This window comes from Corapipo altera, unplaced genomic scaffold, assembly GCF_003945725.1.
Source record: "Corapipo altera isolate COAL_440 unplaced genomic scaffold, ASM394572v1 61411, whole genome shotgun sequence".
NCBI classification, from domain to species: domain Eukaryota; kingdom Metazoa; phylum Chordata; class Aves; order Passeriformes; family Pipridae; genus Corapipo; species Corapipo altera.
This window is the reverse complement of record NW_020884875.1, coordinates 11,933,257-11,957,965: the sequence shown is the minus strand read 5'-3', so window position 1 is coordinate 11,957,965 and position 24,709 is coordinate 11,933,257. Positions and strand designations below refer to the sequence as shown.

Here is a 24,709-nt window from a genome sequence, read left to right as displayed (position 1 = left end):
ACAGCCATTTGTTATTTTATGCAGTGCAGATACTTTTTCTGGCAAGGGAAATCCTTGTTGAAGTGAAGGTGTAAGCCATATGTAGTCCTCCTTACAACAGAGATGTACTTACAGTAGAGGTTCACTTCTGTTCATGCAATTCCTGTTCATGCGATTCCTGTTCCCCTCGTTCCTGCTCCAGGCAGCCTTGTCAGGGAGTATCTATTGATAGTTACTTGGAATTTCTTTTTAGCTAGGAAGTAACTGTGAAATGGAAATTCAGAGTCGAATTACATCTGCTCTTTGTTACTCCAATGCTCCTTTATATTTGTCCTGTAGATTATTAATCCCTGTAACACCTTTTGGCTCTACTGTGGAGAGCAGAAGGGAAGTTTTATTGATGACTTATTTTTCCAGTTGATGTGCATGAAGGTAGAAACACTAGATACTTTTGGTTCAGCTAATGCTCTTCTCTGATCCTCAAAGGGTGATTTGATGGTAAACAGATGTTCCTCATTGTTAATCTTCATCCCACAGTTTCCAGGCATTAAAACAATGATTGCCTTTCATCCTTGAATTTGGAAGCTATTGCAATTCACTTGGTATTTCAGTTTAGCATTTGATGTAGGACTGGTGAGTGGTGCAATACAGTCAGTATGCTGGGCAGCGAAGACAAATAGTGCTGGCTGTGGCTTTCTTTGCATCTAGAAATCAAATTAGCATTCAATATTTCTAGACTGTGGTCTTACCTGATTCTCCTGGGGATTCTCCTCAGAAGTACACATATGCTTAAGTCCTCATACCCATCATTGACTTTGAAGCAATTAAATAGGAAGTATGTAAACCCAGTACTCATGGCCTAAATATTCTTCTTCATAAGTGTTATCTCAAATAATGAAAGGAGATGTTTGGCTTCCCATTTATGGAGGAACTCTGATACTGTGAAGACCATTACGAGACAGTAGTAAGTCAAAGGTTGGTTATATCACATGGGAAAGCAATAATGAAATTTTACAAAAATAGCTTTCTGCTGGACGCCAAGGTTGCCATCTGGGTAATAATCAATTTTTTAAGGTTATTGCAGCCTCTGTCAGGGTACTCATGGATATCTGTAGGAATTCCAGCAGTTGTAGTAGTAGCCTGTTCTGGGTCAGAGTAGATTAGGCTTAGCTGCTTTAGTTTGGTTCAGGATGCACACTTCATTAGAGACAGTTGCTAAGTTGCCTTCTGTGCAAGATTCATTTCCTTTGAAATGGATATATCAGAGAAGACCTCTGTGTAAGCACTATTGAGCAGACGAAAATTTGTCATGAAGGTGTTGTGTCAGAGCTCTGAAAGTCAGCGAAAAAGCCCACATACATTCTCCTTTTTAATATTACATCACTGCAAAACATTGGCTTTGGGTTCTTTAGAAAATAACTCTTGTTGTTTTAAAATAATCTCCATTGAGAATGTAATTAAATACCCCTTAAATACAAAAAAAAAAAAGGTTTAAATATAGGTTAAGCAAAAAAGAACAATATATCTGTTTAGTGATAGTGCTAAGCTGTTTTATTGAAAAGGAACCTTTGCATGTCAGTGTATTTGTCAATTGAAAGGGTAGTGACAGGGACACACAGCCCTTCTGTACTTGTTCTCACTGCTAAAGGTGGAGGGGTTGTACAGCTGTATTATCTATATGTACCCATAAGATCAACTTCAGATGCTGTGTATGTGGTGCCACTTTTATTGTTAATAATCCAGATATGGCCCATAAATCCTAGGCTAAGAACTCAGACAAGAACATAAACTTACCTTGAGCTGCACAACAGCTTAGCTGGCTCTGGTGGTCTGTGTCTTGAAAGCAGCGTAAAATATTTTCAGAAGATAATGAGTACCCTCAGACTCATGGCAATGCCTGGGTTTGTAGAGGAGATGCTAATAGCAAGCGTACATAGGACAAATATTCAAATCAGGTGAAACAGGCAGCTTCTGACTATATTGCATAATGAAATACACTGACCTCTTTAACAAAGAGCAAGCATGTACATCATCTTTAACAGGCTGGAGTAATGATCTGTGATTTAGTGACAGCCTTTGATTTCTACAAAGTTCTCATCTGTTGATTAGTAAAAAAGAAAAATTGAGCAGTAGCTCAGGTCTCCTAAGGATAATTAGACTAGTCTCTCTTAGTCATTCATGCATTCCATGTAAATGCATGGAAAAATGTCTAGATGCATTTATACAAAAAAAAAAAGTATTGATTGGATTTCAGCCTGACATGATTCTAAGTGCTGTGTTTCAATGCATTTGGAAGCAACTGAGTAGCAGTCCTAGGGAATGCTGCTTTTCTTTTGCACCACATACACACAACTGTGAGTTCTAACAATGCAACTGCTAGGATAAATGACTGTGCTCTGTAACAGCTGTTTAAGTAGTGTCCAGTGCTGTTTGTGTGCAAAGAAGCATGAATTCTTGTACCTAAAATATTGATCTAATGGTACCCAGAACTGCAGCTAATTATAAAACTGTCACATTTCTTCAAACTCTGGTTATGCCCTCTAAAGTAGGTAGAGAAATTACATGTTTAAAAATAATGTGTCATTAGCTTCTGAGAAATTGAGACTCAAAGCATTTTGAGACTAATTAATAAATATATTTATACTTCTTTGAATGTGCTGGGAAACAAAGTATAGAGCTATGGGATCTCTTGTCCAGCCTGTGTAACTGTCACTCCAATTTATGTTCTCTGACATGTTTTTGGTATTCAGGCAACCTTCTAGATACAAGGCTGGAATTGTCTTAAACTGTTTGCTTTGAGTCTTCTCATAGCAAGAGGAAACTGTATCACACTGGATTTACTCTGTAAAGCCCAACACACTTGTTTGATGACAAACCCTTCTCAGAGAGTGGCTGAAGAAGCCTATGAAATGAAGGTACTTGCTCACACAAATAGGTGAGAATGTGGTCCTAAAAAAAACACTTTCAGATGTAGTGAGACAAAAAGCACTTCTGTAAGTATTTGGACAAGATTTAACAAAGCAGGCAACAGATCTGGCTAGTCCAGTAGTTTAACTTGAGTATTGGCCTTTGAGTATAAGTATAAATAGTACATACAAAACTGCAGTATTTTATCCTGGTTGACAAAACCAAAAATAGTAATTTTTAGATCTCCTATTTTTCCATCAGAAATACTGCGCTTTCCTCTTGTGGTTTCAGTTTTCATGTGAGTATAATAGATTTGACTTGAGTCACCCAGGTGGGCATTGGTTACTGCTCCTTCTCCAGGCAACTAAGTGCTGGGGAAATTGCTCTTTAATCAAAAAGCTGTTCTACTTAATAAGAGCAGGAATGAGTGCTGCACCCACATTCAGGGAGCACAGGAATTAGACAAAGCCATTCCTCCACTACTTTGAAAGCCGTGCTCTCCTCTTGTCTTCTACCACCTTCACAGGAGCAGAGAAGACCCATTTTCCCATCTTTTTTGAGATGTTAAAATCTATCTGACTGCTTTTAGCTTACCATGCAATTCTAGTGTATTGTGGTATATTTACAAGCAATGGTCTTTCATTTTAGAAGAGCAGATGCAGATAGAAAACAAAAGTAATTTTCTCTGTCTTGAGGCATTTTGCTTTTAATAATACAAAATACAGGAACCAGTAGGATTTCCTGGCCTTAAAATTATTAATATTCTGAAATCTCCATGTACATTTGTATGAAAAGACAAATTGTACATTGCTAAACCTGTTCCATCTCTGCATGAAAGCACACAATCATGGTTGGATGGAATAAGTTTTCCAATGTTCAAAAACAGCTTTAAAATCATCTAAATTTATAACAACTCAACTTGGGGAGCCTGTCTTGTGACTATTTTTGGAAGAAATATACTACTAACATAGCTTACTGTAAGTGTAGCAAAAAAATGAGAGGTCAAGATGAGAAATTTTTTTGGTAGTTGAATGTAATACAAACCCCAAAACATCACGAAGACCTCTGTGCTTTCAGTGACTAAATGTGATGTTAATAGCCAAAGGGGAATGTTGTTCTGCTGGTCCTGTTGCCACCTGTCAGGTTTGCAATTCTGCAGTGGTGCTATGGTTGACGTGACCACTTAGAACATGTGAGTTTTCTCTTGTACATGAGTTTTAAAGGCACAGACAGTGAAAGCCCCTCTGCTGCTCTTCTGCTCTCAGAAGCACAGTTGCAGCAGAGGGGAGAGGTTATAATTGTCTGGATGATGTCTCATTGACTGCTGAGGACAGACTAAAGGCAGGGTGAAGATGGAATAAGGCAGAGCTGGTTTAACAATAGCTTTTTGCTGCCAAGGACTTCTTGGCCCATGGAGACCATCTGGTACATGTGTCTGAATACTGATCTAGTGCTGTCTGCTGGGAGAAGTTAGTGTGACTGGAGCAAAAAAATACTTCAGAATGATATGCTCTCTGCTAGAGTTGAAAGAACATGGAGTAGCTTTGGCCTCTTCTGGGCTAAATTAGCAGATGACTTAAAAGAAAGTAGAGCGCACTAGACAATACTATAACATAGGAGTGGCTTTAGTTGCATTAGTTTCTAAATGTCATGAAGAGCAGAAACATGTGAAAAGTACATAAATTGAATATAAATCACCCATTTGTGATTAATTTTAAAAAGTTATAGTTACTTTAGTGACAAGGGGTAGAAAAACCTGGGGAAAGTCTATTTCTGGTGTCACATGAACATGTACACACTGCAAACTCAGTCAGAGCATTTGTGGTGTTTTCAAGTAACCCTGTTATTGAGGAAGGAGAAATAGTTTCAATCTGAACTAGAGAGACATTGGTGCAGCAAACCTGTATCTTGTTCCTGTAAGTACCACTGCTTTCAATGAGCAGAGTTTGTTCTTTCTTGGAGTACATGTTTCTTTAAACAATTAATAAACCTGTCATTTAACATGCAGATAGCCCTCCTGGTTAGTAAATGTTTGAAATGAGACTCTGCAATTGCAGTAGACCAAATGCTTCCACTATACCTTGAAAAGAGTTAGTGTTAGATCTTACCTAAGCTACAAAATAAAAGCAAAAAGGAAAATAACGTCTGTTAATGTATCACATCCTTTTATCTATGGACAATGTTTCTAGTGTCTCTGTCAGCTGTAGAGAGGCATTTAAACCTTTGGCCTCTATAGCACCCTTGTTCCCAAACTGTGACAGACTTAGAAACAAAGACTGGCTTTACAAACAAGATCCAATTAGTGACTAAAGAGGAAACATTCTTCTCAGGGTGGATAAGTGTCTGGATGCAGTGAAGAACTGGAAACACTTCTGTGATAATTAGCATTATTCCTCAAGACAGTCTGTAATGAGTTGTTTCCATAGTCTTCTGGGTCTCTTTCCATCTATTTCACAGGTAGTTTAATTGGAGGGTTGGACAGGGCTGAGTAGAGAAGCCTTGTTGTAGTCCTGCCTTGTTCACAAAGTTAGTGAAACTGGTGCTTACCACAGTGGAAACTCTCAGCTGGAAAATACAGGCAAAATAACTTGCAGCTCAATGTGTGTTCACATACCTGCTATGTATTGACCATTAATAAACCAATCCATGCAAGCATGTGATCATGTAGCTCTGGTTTTTGGGACAATACAATCAGGCAATTGTATCTGCCTGATCACTTCTCCAAGATGCTCCTTTTCATTTGAGTCCAAAGTTAGATTTATAGCTGCTTTTTCTATCCTGCGCAGTTGACTGAATTTGTGTGAACACCACAGTTCACTAGAACAATAGAAACCTTTGAATTGCGTGTTCTTTGCTAGCGTGGTTTCCCCCTTGTTTTGCAAAGTGACTCACAGGCTAGGCCTGACATAGTTGCCAGAAAATGATGTCATACTGTAAAATCACACGAACAAACCAAAGGCTATTTAGAAATTAGGCTGAAAGAACAAAAAGGAAATAACTGCATATCAGATGCATATCTCAATTTTAAAATCAGTATAATGGTGCATATACTTATTAAATGCAGAGGTAGAATAAAAGGCATAAAGAAAAGCTGCAGTGTTTCTCGAACTGTCATTTCTGATGACTGTAGAGTGGGTAATCCTGTTCTCTGATGTCTGTCGTGTGCCAGCAGTAGTTCATGCAGCCAAGCTGTGTCAGATCAGGGAATTGATTTAGTCAAGCACTAACGTATGTATCTTGTGGTGTTGCATTAGTTCTTAGCAAGATCAGTTCCCTGGTCCCATTCTCCCTGCTGTCCCTAGGATGCTGGTGTGGCCAAAAATTGGAGGCAAAATGCAGACAAGAACAGGAAGAGAGAAGGAAGCATGTTAGCTTGACCAGTGGCCATCTATCTGTATTGTAAAGGGGCCTTGAAATTATATCCTTAGCCTCACTAGGGTGGTTTGACAGAATTTCAGATGTACTGGCATGAGATCCTTCTTTGTGCCTCCTTCCCCACCCTACCACATTGTCCAAAAAAATCCAATGTTTGCTCTTTGTGGCCCTTGTACTGCTATTGGGACCAGGGGAAGAGCTGTCCTAGGGAATAACTTGCTATCCTCAGGACTCCTTTGCTGCAGCAGCTCAGGGCGTTCTCATTCTGGCACACAGTGATGGAGCTCCTGGCCAGTGCCCTTCACAGGCAGATGACATCCACATTAAGTAAGACTAAGGTCCAAGTCTTTTCCTTTGCAAAATGGCAAAGGCAAAAGAGGCCAACAGGTATGATTTTGTGGGAAAATAAACAATCTTCAAAGCACTATCTTTTCCTTTTTTTCCTTTCCTGTTGCTAGCAGATGTATCAACTTGAATTCTGCAGATTTGGAAGTTTAACTTGCTACTCATGTGGAGTTTAACTTGCTACTAACCATCATGCTTTCAGATGTCTGACCCTGATCTGGAATATACTACACAGTGTATCCCCAAAATAAATGAACTGAGCAGCATGTTTCTTATTACTTCATATCTCTCTCTGTGTTCTGTATTAAAATTAAACAGTGAATAAAAACTGGCATGTAAACTGACCCACCTGTACTAAACATAGCACTAAGTAAGATAAGTCTAAATGTTTAGCCTGTGCACTTCGTTTCCCTGTGTGATATACTCCTGGCTCTGCCCCTTAGTACAGTGTGCTTTGCTGCTTCTGCTGTTCCTGATTATTGCAACCAGAATACAACTAGATGTTCCTGGTAAGACCATTAAATACAGTGTTTAACTCAAATTCATCATAATTTAAAACTCATTCAGAAAGAGATCTTTGCCCTTTGACTGTCCCTAACCTAGATCATATCTTGGACTTGTAACTTAAAAGGAGTTAAAAGGGTTCATTATTTGGCTGCCTTCCACTTCTGGAGTGGGATTTCCCATTTATGCACTGACGTGACAAGTACCATCAAAAGAGATTACCCTTCCACCAGCCTGTAACAAAAGAGTATCGAACATCAGATATTGTTCAATCTGATGCAGATAACTGTTCTTCATAGGTCAGAAATGCATTGCCAAAGAGATGTTCACAGTGCCAGCTGTCACATAGATGAACACCGAACAAAACCTTAAATCAAAAGTGTCAGACATTAGGAGAGCAAAGAACTGAACTGAGAGAATTTATGCAAAACTAAAAGCTGTTGCAGTGCATTCCTCTTCAGTCATTTAAGTATTTCAAGCCCTGACCCTTAGCTGGATCCACATTACTTCGATATTTCTAGATCCTTTTGAGTATCAGAAGCACTCTGTTTTCCCTTGATGTGCACAGTCTCCTTTCTGAAAACTCTGGCAATGCAAACTCACATACACTGAGCAGAGCTGAAACAATTCCGATGCTTAGACTGGAGCATCATGGTGACAAGATTTGTGGATTCACAACTGGCTAACTGGAGGACTGCTGGGCAGCCTTACACGTGTACTTGTAAGTATACATACTACTAACAGAAGTTACTACAAAATTTAAAGTCTAAAATTTATTTTTAGTCTTGTTAAAGCAGAATAGACTGAGTTGAAATTTTTGTAAAAAAAAAAACAACAATAAAGCAACCACCTTTTCTAGCTTTATGAGAAGGCAGTTGCAATTGCTGAAAACTATGATTAAGTTTTGTCATGCAGGTATTTTGTCAGAGAAAATTTAGTCCCTTTGACAGAGGACCAAGGAGAGACAGATGGATTTCCTTAAAATGAAGAATTATAATTGTGTACAGGTTAGTTTTTGCTCTTACAAATAGTGCTGCTATTTCATCTAAATAATAGATATGGAAACAGCACAAGGGCAGCTTCTGAGTTCTGGCCACTGTTGAATGGTAGTAGTTGGCAATATAAACACAGTGTTTCACTTTTGCTCACCATCATTTTCTAATAAAACTCCTTAAAATAAAGGCAGATGTGTGGTTACTGACATGCAGCAATTACTCTAATGTATGGTACTGTCCTTTAAGTAAGCAAATATCTTAATTAAAATTAAGAAAAAGTCCATGTAAAGTTTGTGTTTGATTTAGAGTCCCATAGAAATTATCAAAAAATTTACATATGGGAAAATCTAATTAACCGTAACACCCAACATGAGAGAGATTAGGAATTGATCATTTGCCTTTAAACACTGTCAGTAGTAGAATACGTATTTACTGAAATTAGTTTAAAAAGGCAATGCATGAAAAAAACCTGAGAACTTTCTGAAAAAGTCTAAGTTTAGTCTCCCTCTAAATCGAGAGTTTTCTTGACTCTCTTTCTTATTCCACACAGTTGGTGTTTCTCTTTTCAGTTGTTGTAAATATTTCACCCTGAGATGTGGTGTGCCTGTCACATATAGTGCTTCAGTGGCAGGAAGGTTTTTTTTCCAAAGCAAGACAGAATGGAGCAGAGAGGTCGTGTTTATGTAAAGTAAGCTGTGTGAAAGAGCCATGCTATAATTCAAGAATAACATACATATTTATAATTGTGGAATGAAACTGCTCAGGATTTTGCCGACAAGCTGTTTGCGTCTTAAGATTACATCTGCTGCCAGAGTGGCATTGAAAAGACAACTCATATTTCATTTAACATTTTGGTAAATCAATTGGTAAGGAAAAAGAAAACTTATTTCTGAAGGATAAGTGCTTACATTCTTTCCCTGGCCAGCCATTGTGAAGACAAAACACTTTTGTGCAGATATATAGACGAGACTAATGTCCTGCTCTTTGTCTGAAAGAATGGGATATCTTTGAGTTAGGATATTATGCCATGTGCATTCTGCTATTTTTCATGGAGCCAAAGGAAGTAAAGACTTGCTGTGGTCGGTTAATGGATAAAAGAATTAGTCTGATATGCCTGAAAGACAGGTTGACCATCTGTTACTAAGCATGAATATAATTTTGTTTTTGTTGAATGGCAACATAAGGTACAGAAGGATTAGTGAAAAAACAGTTAAATACTTTGGTTTCCAGTAGCCATCAAGTGAGTTGATTGAACTTGCTGCTCAGGTAGGAGCTGTGCACCCTGTTTGGCTTGTGCTTTATTTTATTTTCTTATAGTTCCCCCAGCCCCCATCTTAAACTATTACCTTAATGTGCTTGCAGGCAGCAGTGCCAAGCAGAGGTATAGCATGAGTGATCAATGTTGGTAGAATGCTGAGTCACTAGGTGGGCAACACAGGATTTGTTCAGCTCCTTAATGCCCTTTGACCAGGCACTAGTTTTGCTTGACTGACATGCCCCAGATACTTTCATGTTTGCATCAAAATTCCTCAAATATCTTTACATGCATATCTATAAACATTATTCCCATCTAGATACTGGATTTACAGGTTACATGGAAGAATTCAGCAGTACTGTGTTTGGTTTCTTCGGTATGAATGATTGTTCATCCTCTTCATGAGGAGCCTACTTCTGACAGATCCATAACAGTTGAAATGTGGGTTTGACTATTTTCTTTTTTTCTTGAATGAAGCATTTAGTATGATATTGTATGGTCTCAGTAGGTGTTAACCTACGTGTGGTGTTGTGGTGATGGGACTGTAAGGAAGGACACACATAGGTATCTTCTGAAGACGGTTTTTGAATTTCACAGGACTGAACATTTAACACTGGGATAAATCTACAACCTTCTGACAGCAAGTGCATTGAAAGTAGCTGAATGCTTAAATTTGGATTCTGTTGCAGAGGTCTGACTTGTTTGAGAACTTCATGCCATAGGAGGTGGGGACACTCTTTCTCTGGATGAGGCAATCGGATGGAGTTCCGCTGTTCCACTGTGGAGAAACTGCCTTATCGTAGTGTGGTGAAAAAAACATACCACCAATCCAGGCAACTTGGAAATGGCTGTCTGCACAAATGTCTCCTACTTGTAAGATGGTGCTAGAAGCAGGCAAAGTTCTAGTAGCTGACTCAGTTATAAGGGAACTAGAAGGGCAAGAGGACTACGCTTCTTCCTCTTTTTTTTTTTTTCCATTTGAAATAGATGAAAGTTGTTGTGAGAGTCTTTGGGTGTTTTTTCAGCTAGCAAGAAAAAACAACTTGCACCTCTGTGCAGGAAACTTCTGCTTCAGTGAACATGGGACTTATGCTGGGCTTTTAATTTCTTTGGAAGAACACTTGCACCCTTGAAATCAGTTTGAGTATAACTCTTATGTTCAAAATTAGGTGCAACTGGGCTATTAAGTTTCTTTGAATGTACATATAAGTTCTCCTGAGAAATAAAAGTATGGAGACATTTTGACTATGTTGCATCTTCATATGGAAAGCTGAAGTAAAATATACTATTTAAGGATTTGACTGGGTAACAAAGCAAGTGTGCAGAAGTGCTGTAAGACATACTTTAAAAATCTTACATGAAGGGAAATGTCTAAGGATGAAAGTGCTCTGTGTCAGAGTTAGAATTGTGTATTCTTTCAGTTTCAACTTGTATCTGTTGGAATAAGTGCACAATTATACTAACACTCTCTTTTGGGCTCTTGCCTCTTTTTGTAAGTATTTCTTGAGAAATTTTAGGTTCACCATTTCAACAAAACCTACTGTGACCCCAGGCAATTCCCCTCCCTTGGTTAAGAACCTCTTCTGGTGCTCACATCCAGATTTCTGATACTACCAGTTGAATTGATTAGAGTGTATGATCTTTAGTATTCCTCAGAGTTGGGCAAATCTTATTTTTGCTGGGGCACTGCTGCAGCTTGTTCTTGACTTAGGCTAAGGGGCACAACTCTCCACATTCCTTTAAAACCCCCATCAACATGATCTATCATGTTTTCTCTTCCCTACTCTAAATCTTGCTATCCTGGTGTTCATCCTGTGGGTCTCCCTTATCTAACTACTCTTGTGGTCGGCTCTTTCTGCCCGTTTCTCTTGTTGACAGGAAAAGTTTGGCATAATGACAGTTGCACTCCTCTTCCTCTCCCCTGTCGCAGTTGCTTTCCCAGCACTGGTGGATGACTAGTGTTTCCAAACTCTCCATTGCTGCCTTGCTTGGCACTGTGCAGGCTTGTCAATTTATGCTGCAGGAGAGATTGCCATGAAAGCTAATAGCACCTCTGTGGCCCTCTTCCAGGAGGCCTTGTACTGCTCATGATGGTCAGGGTCTGCAGGCTACAACTGCCAGTAGCTCAAAATACATGAGCCATTCTAAAACCATACAAAACCACGTTTTTACAATTTACAGGGAAAAGGTATGATCCAGTTTTAGTACTGTGTGGCTTCTGGATGTAACTGCAGTAGTATCTTCCCAGACTTCATGAATGGCACTGTGCAGGTGCTGTACTTGATTGGGATAAAGTGCAGAGAAATGAGAAGAGGAGAAAATTCACAGGTCAAAATAGCAACCTGAGTCGCTTAGGGCTCGGTGTAGGGCTGAGAGTTAACAAGTTGTGATGGTTTGCGGATTACCTTGATCAAAGTAGTTAGGTCATTAATAGGCTTGGCACCAAGGTAAATTGACTTGAAATACCTTTTGGTTCAAGTTTATATGTGTAGGGGTTTTTTTTTTCTGTTCTAAATTGTTAGTGACTTCAGGTTAGAGACCTTGAGATAACTGCTGTTTATGAAGAAAAGTAAGCAAGAGCTCCTGTAAAGCTTTTTAATGTTTGTTCTTTCTTGTCATCTTTTTGTAGCAATAGTAAAGTGAACTGTACCAGCCTAAAAATTAGTTTCCTAATGAAAGGGGGCTGCTTAGGATTCCTGGATGTCTGCCCTGTGTTTCACTTTGATTTCAAAATAAAAGTGACTGTCACTACTTCTATTTTTTAATATAGTGTTTTTTACATTAATTCCTGTGCCTGAAAGCACTTCAAGGTCTTAGAAGTGCTACAAGAGTATTTCCAAACAGGGCATTGTGTTGGTCGAAGAAGTATCTACTGAGCTTTTCTGCAGCCTTTTATTTTTCAGAAGCTACTTCTACAAAAATTGATGACCAAACCATTCTATAGGGTTTGTGCACCTAAAAGTTTTCTAGAGGGTTAGAGCACACTGAAAACTCTCTGGAAACACAGTTGTAGTACATAAGCTCAACAATTGATTTGAAATAGTCTCTAAAACTTGCCAGTTTTTCCTTCTGATTTTAAATTTCTTGCATTTTTATTTCCTCTCTGTGCCTGAAAAAGGAAACAAAGCAGTATTTTGTTTTATGTTTACTACTTTGTGTAAAACACTGTGGTTTCCTGTAAGTAGTCTTATACATCCAAAATTGGGTTTAGTAAGACTTTTCTTGTATATGGCATCTTGTGTTTAAGCAATGTGACCAGTAATGGCAGTAACATTCTGGCTGGTGTTGTACAGCTGCTGCATGCACCATTTGGCTTGGGGCCACTGGCAAGGAATCGCCTGCCTATTTGCTTTTCTGCTGCTGGTTGACAAGATGACACAGAATATCCAGAGGCATTCATAGCTTGCCCTGAATGGCAGTTGAAGTGGGAATGGTGTTACAGGACATCAGAGCCTGGGTCAGCCGTGGACATATGGGGGCTGTGTTACTGGGTGAGTCAGCCAGAGAATGAGCTAACAGTGTAGATACTGATAAATGCTTTGCCCATTCAAATTACTGGAAAACTTTTTTTCTTTTTGACAGAAGAACATATTTTTATGCAATGGTACTTGGAGTCATGGCAGGGAGAGGGAGAGTGGGAGGGTAGAGAAGAATGTCCCTGATTGCTTCTAGGTGCTGTAAGCCAGACTTGATATTCCATTGACATGTTTGTGGCCTTTGAAATAAGTGGCATCCTGGTAGCCTGCTTTTGCCAGTCGCTACTATCTTGTCTGGTGACTGGAAACCTCTTATCTGATTAAGTATTTCTTATACCCCTCTTACTGTCTTGAGTGACTTGGATACTGGGGCATAGATGGTAGATTCTTATAACTTGATGAGTACTCTAATAGGGGTATATCACTGTTTGTTCTTGGAGAAGAGATTGTCTTGTGTACGTGGATCTTGGGTATGGTGATCTCAAAACCCTTAAACTGAAGTGCTGTCACTGGATACTGGATATCTGTTGCATGACACGATTAATTGCACTGTTAAATTTTTACCAGGTTGACTGCAATCAGTTCTTTCTTCCTAGCCTAAGCTTTGAACTGCAGCTTAGGACTTGCTGTCCTATTGCTACCTTACTACATTAATATAAGCTGTTCTAAGGGAATATTTTAGAGTTTTGCAACTAAAATAGTTTGTTCTATCACTTGATTTCTCCAGTCCGTTTTCTTAAAAGAATGGTTTTATTTCTATCTTTTAAATGCTGTCTAGAAAGATGTGTTTGAGATGCCTATGACTGTTTTATGTAGCTTTTAGTTATATGTTCTCAAGAAAAATTCCAACTTGCTATGGAAAAACTGCATCCAGGTCTTAACCAAGCGCTCATGTCTAAATATTATATCATATAGAAGTGTTGGTTGTGACCCTTAGTGTTAACTGTCTGCCTCAGCTCTCTGTAGAAAACACTACTTAGTTTTGAAACTGGCAAAATTATATGGTCCCAGAGGATCCAAAGCTTCGTTGAGCAGTTATTAGTTTATATTCTGATGATAAAGCTGAGGCTACAGAGCACTTGTGAATATTTTTGCTGTTTTCTGTTATAGAGAGGCTGCTTATCTTCACTACTGTAAAGCAATACAATTAATTTCTTGGGTTTTCATTTCTTTGTGGATTATTAGATGCTGTTATACTGCTGCCTACATTTTTCTCATCTATAGGAGGGCTGATTTGTATGCACGTGCTTCTCATAACTTTATAGACTGTTATTAAGTAGGTAAGGGAGTACTGTCTCTCCAGCCACTGGGGCTGGTGGAGGGCATTTTTTGCATAACCATGGGAAGATGAAAAGGGAAAAAGGTAATTGTAGGTGCTGTGCATGGCATTTTCCACCTAAATACCTTGGGTTTACCTTTGTTCTTCTGTCTTGTGTTTCTTTTTGACACGGGACAAAGTTTAAACTCCCTCTTGCTGCAGTGTTACAGAGTTTATGTAACACTAAATGCTTTGAACAACAGTTCAGCCTTTCGCAAGCTGGCTCTTTTGGTCTTTTCGCTTCTTTTAAGATCTTGTTCTCTCATCCATGTCTTTTAATTCTGACTTGGCTGCTGTCCTGCACCTTTCTTTAAGAGTCCCAGCTGTCTATCTAGTAGGTGTACTACTTGGGTTATTTTTGTGTTTTCTGTACCTGCATACTTGCTGCTAATTGCTTTCGCAAAACTAACCTTTGTCAAAAGTTAGACAGTAATATATAAATGTTCACATCTGATCCGGTGGACTTGAAGTGGTCAAGGAGTCAGAACAGCACTCTGCATCCTGACATGTTTGAGTTTGTTTTCTTCCTCTGCCATAGGTCCCCTGTGTGGCCTCAACACGATCTTTAACGTGCACCTCCTTTGGGTGTTCTTGCTGATCCAGCTGCATAAGTTGCCAAGTAAATGTGCAGGTCTGCAAACAGAGCTGTGTCCTTCTGTTGCTGGTCTTGAATCACGAACTAGGCTTTAACACCCAAACAATATTCAAGCTTCTGTGTTGAAACTACACTGGAGGTACTTCCCTGGGTCAACTTTCTACCTTACAAAAGTGTGTTTATTATAGAAATGGTTGTAATGTTTATGCCTGTCCTGTTATCTGAAAAGAAGGGTAGTAGCACATCCCTCTTGACAGCTGAGGACTAATACTTGCACGGAAGGCACTTTGCAGGGATAATGGACAAATAGACAGAATAATAGATCTTGATGTAAAAATGACTGTATTGCATTGATGCTTCTTTAGCTATCCTTCCTCATGTTGACAGCTACTGGAAACAGCACATCTGATAATGCAGTGGATTTTGGGAGAGGGTTAATAAAATGTTCCCTAACAGACATGTGTGATTTAGTTTTAGTAGAAGCTTCATCAAAATGATTATTGGATAGATCACTTCATAGAAATGACAGCTCTATTTTCAACAGATTTAGATAGTAATTACTGCCATGGCAGGGTGTGGACTTTGATTAAATACTCACTGTAACTGTAACTTAAGATTAGTAGGACTATTGTGTGAAGGACTAAAGTGTGAAGGGTATTTCAAGGACTCGTTGATTTTTTTACAGCAACGTTTCTGTGGCTTGCCAAGGGCATGTATCTTCTGCTCAAGTGGATTGCTTGGAAGACTATGAGATTATTCCAGGCCAGAATCTTTTAAATTGGTAAATCTGAAATACCACATGCTGTTTTAAGGGGGTGCCTTAAACTATATTACCATACTGCAGTTATAGAAGGCATAATAGAGCAAATCAAACTGCAGTATCATGTAGCAATGCAATATTAATATGCAAGTCTAAACTATGCTTTTGGAATCTGCACAGTGTTTTCCTAAAGCAAAAATGGTGTGTTTGGGGGGATAACTTGTTTTGCAACATTTCCACATGAACAAGTGCTGTACTGTGTAAAAATACTCTTACTGCTGTGTCTACTTCTATTTATCAAATCAGTGTCTACATAGATTGGTGAAAAACTAAGATTAATTCATATGTCAAATTCAGCTTCTCTCTTTTTCAGATAAAAGCATTATTTTATTTGTAGGAAGATCCCTTTTGTTTACATATGGACTTGCTAAAGAACTCATGTCTGTACTACCAAAAATTTCATTAGTGGCTTGAGTCATCTGTCTGAAATTATGCTTTCCAGGGGCCACTGAGCCACCACTGCCAGACTAACACAGGAAATACTTGTATTTCTCTTGCTGTGGTCTCTGCTGCTATTTGGAAGAGAAGGCTATTAAAATAGGTCTAGACAGTGCCGCTGGGTGATGCATGTCAATCTGACTTTTTTTAACTTAATTGCACAGGGTTTGCAAGGTTTTTAGGAGAGGATTGCTCTATTTCATCCTTTTTACCCCCTTTTCATCCAAGTGAAAAAACAATTCTTCTCATAAAAAAGGAATATTTCAGACCACACCTTCTGCAGATACTTTTTCTCTCCTGAGACATTTGAACACTGACTTAATATTTCCACCACATTTGCTTAGGTAACCTGTTGAGTACTGCTGTTTCTGTTGAGAAGAATTAAGTGAGGTTTCATAGGGAGACATACTCGCTGTGGCTGTTCAGACTCCACCACCATGGCGAACTCCCTTCCCGGCACTGCTCTTTCTTCTGCCTCCTCAACTTTTTTCTCCAGACTCTGGCAGATTGGAGCCAGGCCAAGAGCAGGGGGAAAAGATGAGGCATCCATGTGGTCATCAGCTTGGGCTTTGTTAACATTGACCCCCCACTCATCACCGTTATCTCACGTAGCAGTCCTGGAGTTTGTGGTTGATACTAGGGGCTAAATCTTACTGCCTCTGCAAAAAGAGAAGACAGCAAAACAAAGCCTTTCTAATTGCAAAGATTGCACACTATCCTGAAACACATGTGCATGTGTTTCTGTTGCCTGTTGTGGTGTTGCTGAAGAGTCTGTTTTTTCCCCACCAAAGGACTGCTGACTAAACAGGACTTGGCCGCTGCTGGGTGCCCAGCAGCCTGCAATGGCTGTGAGGCTGTGCTAGGGCTCTAGAGCAGGCTTCCTGAGCACCACCTTGCCTTGTGGACTTTAATCACTGATTAACCCACATAAAGGGTGGCTGGAATAAAACAGATTAAACCAGCACACAGTATCTGTGCTGCCATCTTGTGAACCAGAATTTTAAAACACCTTTAAGATTATTTTGTAAATATGGCAGTGTTGTCATGGCAGCAGATATCTGGTGTGGAAAAATGTTGCTGACATGATTTATTGCAGGTTTAGTGTGCTATAGGGGGCAGGCAAGTCGTCACTGCTGCTTGCTTCTGTTCATCTGAATTTAACATGAAGTTCATCAGAAGGGCTTTGATCAAGGAAATAAATGTCGCAACAAACTTTATACTGGCTTGCGCAACTCAACCAAATGCTGTAATGTGCAGTGAGATCTGTATTGTTTTAATACTTATACACGAAGAATCCACACATGAATGTTTCATAGCTTTCAAGTGTAGCTCCTGCTGAAAGTCAGTATCCTCCATGGTGAAATCATAATGTGAAAAGTTGAGATGCTGCTAAATCTAACACTAGCTGAAGACCCAGAGACATGCAACTTTGAATTTGAACTGACTTATGATGTGCAAAAAAAATTGACAAATACAAGTTAATCCAAAATCTCTTCCTAAAGGATTTGACACCTATGTCATGTGCTGAAGTTCTGAGATTTTGTGTAGCCAAGCTACATGTGGTGTCCTCCATGTTGCTACTTTCACGTTGCTTCTTGTATGCAACATAAGAGAGCTGGTAACTGAGATTACCTATATCCCACCTTTCTTCACCACATTGCTCTGGTGATCCACATTCACAAAATTTGATTTCTTTCAGGCTGTAGTGGGTTGACCCTGGCTGGACACCAGGCACCCGCCAAAGCCTATCACTTCCCTCCACAGCTGGACATGGGAGAGAAAATACAATGAAGGGTTCATGGGTTGAGATAAGGTACAGGAGAGAGATCACTCAACAAATACTGTCACAGGCAAAACAGACTCAAAATGGGGATATTAACTGAATTTTTTACTAATAAAATCAGAGCAGGATAACGAGAAGTAAAATAAATCTTAAAAAACATTTTCTCCTGACTCCTTCCTCCTTCCCAAGCTCTACCTCCTCCTCTGCAGCTGCACAGGGAAATGGGGATTATAGTCAGTCCATCCAAGGTTGTTCCTGCTGCTGCTAAGGTAGAAGAGTCCTTTCCTCACTGTGCCTTCCACAGGAGACAGTCCTTCATGAACTTCTTCACCGTGAGTCCTTCCTATAGGCAACAGTTCTCCATGAACTTTTCCACCATGGGTCACTCTTCCACAGGGTGCAGTCCTTCAGGCACAGGCTGCTCCAGCGTGGGTCCCCCACAGGGTCACAAGTCCTACCAGGAAACCTACTCCAGTGTGGGCTCCTCTCCATGGGTCAGCAGGTCCCTGCCATGAGCCTGCTCCAGCATGGGTTTCTCCACAGGTTCACAGCCCTCTCTCTGGCAGCCACCTGCTCCAGCATGGGTCTCCTCCATGGGCTGCAGAGATCCATCTGGTTCTTTATGGACTACAGGACACAGCTGCTTCACCATGGGCTTCACCACGAGCTGAGGAATCTCAGCTCCAGAACCTGGAGCACCTTCTCTGTCTCCTTCTTCACTGACTTTGGAGTCTGCAGAGCTGTTCTTCTCAGTATTCTCACTCCACTCTTCTCTGGCCACAATTACATCTGTGCAATAACTTTTTTTTTTCTTTTTAAATATGTTATCACAGAGGCGTTACCACCATTTCTGATTGGCCCAGCCTTGGCCAGCGGCATGTCCGTCTTGGAGCTGCCTGGCATTGGCTCTGCCGGACATGGAGGAAGCTTCTAGCAGCTTCTCACAGAAGCCACCCCTGTGGCCCCTCTGCTGCCAAAACCTGGTCATGCAAACCCAATATACAGACAAAGTAAGTTTTTAGGATGGATAAAACTTGCAATGCAGTAGAAACTGTCACTGGGGTATGAACCTAGAGCCTCAAATTTAGAAGATGATGCATCCATGGTATCTGGCTCCAGGAGTAAGTTGGCAGCAGAGGGCTGTAGCTCTGACTTGAGCCAAGGCTCCCAGCTGTAAGGAAGGTTTGGGCCTGAATGCACCAGAACACAAGGGGAGAAAAGGGGTCTGAAGAAAGTAGTTTTCTCAGCTGCCCACTGTGCTCTTCACAGCCTCGAAGTCAAGCCTTCAAGCTTGTGCGTTTTTTTTTATACAACTCATACTTTTTGCCATGATGGTATTCAAATTGTATATATCTATTTTCATGGAATGGCTGGAAGTTTTGCATGCATTTACTCTGGAAATAGCCTGTGGCTGTTTGTGAAATAACCTTTTCCTTAGGTTTCTGGTTTAGGAGGTGTGTATCATGCTAAAGCTTGATAATGAGAACAAATTCCAAAGTCAACACACTTAACTAACAATTCAATGCTGACACCCCCCCCCACTACTCAGCCAAACAACACACCTAGATTTCTTCTACTGCTCTCAACCTCCCTTATGAAGCAATATTTAAGGGAATGTTGGCAGGTAAAAATATCTTTTTTTGGTCTTAAAAAAGCAAATGAAGAGTTAAAAGATAGGATTTCCTAACAAATCTTTAGATTCAGAAAGTAGAGACATAATAATGTGGAACTTTAAATGATGAATTCATATGCTTCAGACTGCATATATTTCTGAATATTTTCAAGTAAAAGTTTTGACTTAAAAATAATCCTACTACTTCACAGACATTTAGAGTCTAACATTTTGTTTTGAATCTGATTGTTATTATTCTTATTTTCTAGCAACAAGATTTTTTCAGTCTTTCTTTGGAACAAGATGGCCACATTGTAGTCTCTAGGTCAGCAGTCTGTTTCACTTTCGCTAAACTAGACTGAAGGGCTGTGGTTGTGAGCCAGGGAGGTAGTAAATGAGTGGTAACTTATCTTTACCTTTTTCTCCCTATACCTTTTTCATAGTGGCATGTAGTGTTCTGACCTTTAGCTCTGGAGTCCCATCTTTTCTTTTCTAAAGCTCTGTTTCCCACAAGGTAAAAACCTGGTGCCCTTGAATCCACGTCTTGCAGCATAAATCCAAAAGAGCAGGGCAGCACAAGTACTGATTTTGCTACAATATTCATTGTGTGCCAAATGCGATGGGCATTGGGTGTGTTGTACAACATATTCTCTTCTCTGCTGAACAGACACCAGCATTTCCAGTCTCTTGACCTATGCATGTGCTTTGCTGACCACACAGATTGTCAGTGACAACTTTGTAATTGGCTAAGTCCATAGTGCAGCACTGGTGCTTCTAGTTCCCTTGACCTTGCCTTGAATGAGATTCAGTGGGTGTTTTTTGGTTTAAAGTGCAAGTCTGAGCTAATTGTACTGCTGCTGTTTTTACAGAATGACAGAATGGATAAGGTTGGAAGGGACAACAGTGGGGTCATCCAGTCCAACCTCCCTGCTCAAGCAGGGTCATCCCAGAGCATATGGTACAGGATTGCATCTGGACGGTTCTTGAATATCTCCAGTGATGGAGACTCTATACCCTCTCTGGGCAATCTTTTCCAGTGCTCAGTCAAATCTGGAAACTGGATCTCTTGGTGAGCAGCATGCTCTTTACTGCTTTTAGGTCTGGCATAGAAGTCATCATCGTTATCATGCCAGAAATTCACTACTGAACTGCTCTGCTTCAGATTGTCAAGAGTTAAAACAGAGTTGAGCAAAGCAAAAAAAATTGTACCTCAATACTCACCCCTAACAGACTATCCAGTACAACGTGTTGGAACTACAGTTTTGGAGATATATTTTCATTGATCAGATCTAGATTTGGTTTTTTGTCTAAGGCAAATCCTTTGTTTCTGTGCTGGCCAATACTGCAGTATTATAAAAATGAAAGGAGGCTGTACTTATGCATAGAATCTATCTATAGGAAAATATCTGCTTACTCATGTTTGATCCAAATGATAAGACTAAAACTGACATAGGTAGCGAATTATAGCTAATTTTTGATGGTGCTACCCAGAACTTCTGTGATACGCTGTATGCCTTAGTCTGCTTCCTGAAATTGACTTTTGTCCCTTCATCTTGGAGTGGGGTTTGCATTTAGCTTTGAGTGACCAAATAAACCATCATGTTCACCACCATATTGGTTTTTCACAGTTTACCTCTTTCACTAAGTCACAGTTATTAAAAGCACAGTATCAGTTATGGTATTGCTGTAGGAAAAAGAAATGGCAGATATGTATGTGCACCCTTAAAAGCTATAATAGTAATTCCATAAGCCTCATCCTGAAGAAAAACATACAACCTAAAATGACTTACAGACCCTTCATCTCATATGGCAATGGTATTAACTACTCTTTTTGGGCAACAGTTTCTGCAACAGACTTAAACCTGGTGCTGATGCTGCAGTTCTGTGTGCTCAGGAAAACAGTGAGTGAGCCAAAACCAATGCTGCTTCTTTAGCCCTGAAGAAATATAAATCGCTCCAAAGGTACCTATAAATCCTTACTGTCACATGGATATTCTCTGTTTCACTTAAAGAAACAAAAGTACAAGGATTTCTAGTTTTCTCGGCCCAGTCTTCTCCTGCTGACAGCACCATGTCATATAATAACCTTCATAAACTTGGCAACTGTGTCCTAAAAAGCAGAACCTCACCAGGTTGCAAGTAATGCTTCTTTCTGTTTAAAACCAGAAGTGCCTTTTAATTGAATCAGGTAAAGGAAACAAAACTTCTGTAATTGCAAGAAGTACTGGGGAGAAAAGTGCTACAGATGAGTTGGTTGACAGGAAGCTCAACATGACCTGGCAATAGGCTCCTGCAGCTCAGAAAGGCAGTGATGTCCTGGACTGCATTACAAGCAGAGTGGCCAGCAGGTTGGGGGTGGTGATTCTGCCCCTCTATTCTGCTCTGGTGTAACCTAGAACACTGCATCCAGCTCTGGGGTCCCCAGCACATGAAAGACATGACTTACTCTGGCAGGCCCCAGAGGAGGGCCCCAGAAGTTATCAGAGGGTTGGAACACCCCTCCTGTGAGGACAGGCTGAAAAAGCTGGGGTTGTTCAGCCTGAAGAAGAGGAAGCTCTGGGGAGAACTTACAGCACCTTCCAGTACCTACAGGGGTACCTACAGGGGGCCTAGAAGAGAGCTGGAAAAGAACATTTTAAAAAGACATACAGTGCCAGGATAAGGGGTAAAGGTAGAGAAAAGGTAGGTTTACATCAGATATTTGGAGAAAATTTTTTACTATGAGGGTTGTGAGGCACTGGAACAGAATGTCCAGAGAAGTTGTGGATGCCCCATCCCTGGAGGTGTTCAAGGCCAGGCTGAATAAGGCTTTGAGCAAACTCATTTAGTGGACGGTGTCCCTGCCCATGCCACAGGGGGTGTGGAACTAGGTGATCTATAAGGTCCCTTCCAGTCCAAATCAATTTATGTTTCTATGACGTCTCAATAAATTCTAGGAGAGAGTAACAGAGTTGAGCAGCTGTTTGCATAACTAAGTTACAAGGTTGTTTGTATATTAGCAGGATTTAGTTCAAATCCTGAGGTTTTTCCTTCCTCAGATTAAACATGTGCAAAACAGAGTAAATCCTTTCGCAGTAGATCTTGTTGTAGCTAAGTTCTGCAACTTCTAGACAGTGGTAAAACATGTCTTATATGTAGCTGTCTTCTCAGTCTTGGATACTTATTACCAAGGGCTTTAAGTTACAGTTGCCCTATTGCAGACCCCTGACTTTTTTTAGAATAGATACAACCTACAAATCTTTTGCTATAAATGGAAAGAAACTCTGCATCTTTCAGGTCTGTTCCACTTCCCTCTATTTTTCCTTTTTTTTTTCCCACTGAGTTACTAACATTCTCCTTCTAAAAAGAGACTTGTTTCCTTTTAATTTTACCTGGACTTGTTTTGACAACTGTATTCTTCCTATTTTTTCTTCTTTCTGCTTTATTTGCATCCTCATACTGTTTCCTGTTTGTTCCTCAGGGTACTGCATGTACCCAGTAGACAGGGTAGCCTCAGGTGTATCCTCAAAAACAGTTCCAGTATAATACTTTCTTTGTGCCCCAGCCTGAAGATGTCAAAAAAATCTTTTCATAAAAAAATTGAGAATTTGAAGGGCAAAGAATCCATTGTAAGGTACAAAATGCTGCTCTGGGTACACAATTGATATCACTGGAGCTGGCCCATTGAAACACCAGAGGTAGCTTCAACTCATAGTGAATATTGCCTGTGGCTCAGCAAGCTCCTCCTGCTTATCTGTACAACTCTTCTTCCAGAAGATACATTCTAGGAAATAAATTCTTTAGGAAAAGCTAACTGGATTATGTGAAAAACACATTTGCCTGGAATACACTTTCTTGGTTTATTCTTCCTTGTCTTCTTTTCTGGATGTTGTGACACTTTGACTTTGTGTGTACCTTTATTTAGTCTATAAAATAGTAGTAAGGGTGACTTTTGGGACCTTTGGCATGGACCCACAACACATGAACATGCAACACAGGACGGAGTCAGGAAGCTTGTTAGGAATATGATTCTCCTCACTGAAGCAGTTTTTATACTGCAAAATATAGTTCTCCTAGTGATACTTGTTCCGCTCAGTTTTGTGTGATGTTGCCTCAGATTTATGGGTGTTGGTTTTCTCAAGAGCTATTTGGGTAGTCTGTGCTTCAGTGAAACAACTTTCATGTGTCCTGTAGCAAATCCAAAAGTGTAATGAAATAGGACATTTGTCTAGAGTTTTAATATGAAATCAAATGATGTAGTGAGCTTTTTTCTTCTCTGTGGAAGAGTAAAAGCTGGCTTGTTTTCAACTTGGATCCAAGTTTTCTGGTTTCTGAAATCACTCCTTAGGAGGTGATGTTAGACTTGTAATGCTGTCTCAGTTACAGTGACACTGCCTTAGTGACAGTAAGTAAAGCGAACTAATGTCTTCAACTTTGTTCTTGCCCTTCAGCTTTCTTCTTTGTGTTGATATTAATGTCCTAGCACCATCAGAGATTGACTGAGTAAAATAAAAAAAAATGTACTGGGAAGAACTAAGCTGATTTAAAGCTCTCGTAATGTGATTTAGCTGCTAGAAGTAAGAATAATATCACAGAGCCAAAACACTTAGACCACCAACGTAAGGAATTTTTGGTCTAGTGATTAGGACACTAATCTCTTTCAGGAGTGCCTTGGAAACAATTTTTCTAGGCTACTAAATATAAAAATACTGGATAATATGGTTTCATGTCTGTTATTTGCCTTTTGAACTGTTTATGTATTTAATTAATTACTGTTTTCTGTGTAGTCCCATGCCTATCACATCTTAAGTCTCAAATGCATAACTAGTTTACCACCTTGGAGGATTTAGTCACTGTCACTAACCAGAAACCATGTTTCAGCCAACTTACTGCCAAGCAGAGCTCAAATGCATAAAGTAGATTGGACTTTTCAACAAAAAGCTTTCCTCCAGCATTGTCACTGTGTTTCATGGGTGACAATGGAGAGCTTCTGTGTGTTGCAGGAGGAGAATAATCTGCAGGAGTGCTCTGTACTGAGATGGGCATTGCTGTGAGCTTGTGTTGCAGAGCACATTGGAACCAGCTTCACCCAGCCCACAGCTGTCCTTGGTGTTCATGAGGTTCAGCACTGGCATTTCTATCAGAGTTTTTTAAATGCAAACATCAATAATATACAACGTCCCATGATCTTTCTAATTTTCAGCTTAGATTACTGTCTATTCAAAAGCGTAGTGCTGCTCAAAAGATTTGAGTTGGACCCCTTAGGTGTATACTTCAAAGCATGCTGTTTGGTTCCTGAAGGGTCATGATCACATACTGTAGACATGA

General features: G+C 39.9%; 1 protein-coding gene across 11 annotated transcripts in view; it reads left to right on the top strand.

The window, feature by feature from the left end:
* Positions 1-24,709, top strand: part of IQGAP2 (IQ motif containing GTPase activating protein 2) — a 128,594-nt gene that overhangs the window by 40,488 nt on the left and 63,397 nt on the right. Inside the window, exon 3 of one of the 11 annotated variants that reach the window (XM_027634597.1) lies at positions 18,624-18,800. The exons of 3 other annotated variants lie outside the window; for them this stretch is intronic. In XM_027634597.1, the coding sequence (XP_027490398.1) occupies positions 18,624-18,800 (177 nt within the window). Of the gene's footprint in view, positions 1-18,623; positions 18,801-24,709 lie in introns of those variants that run through there. 7 more of the 11 variants (XM_027634592.1, XM_027634590.1, XM_027634595.1 and 4 more) reach the window with 7 other exon arrangements.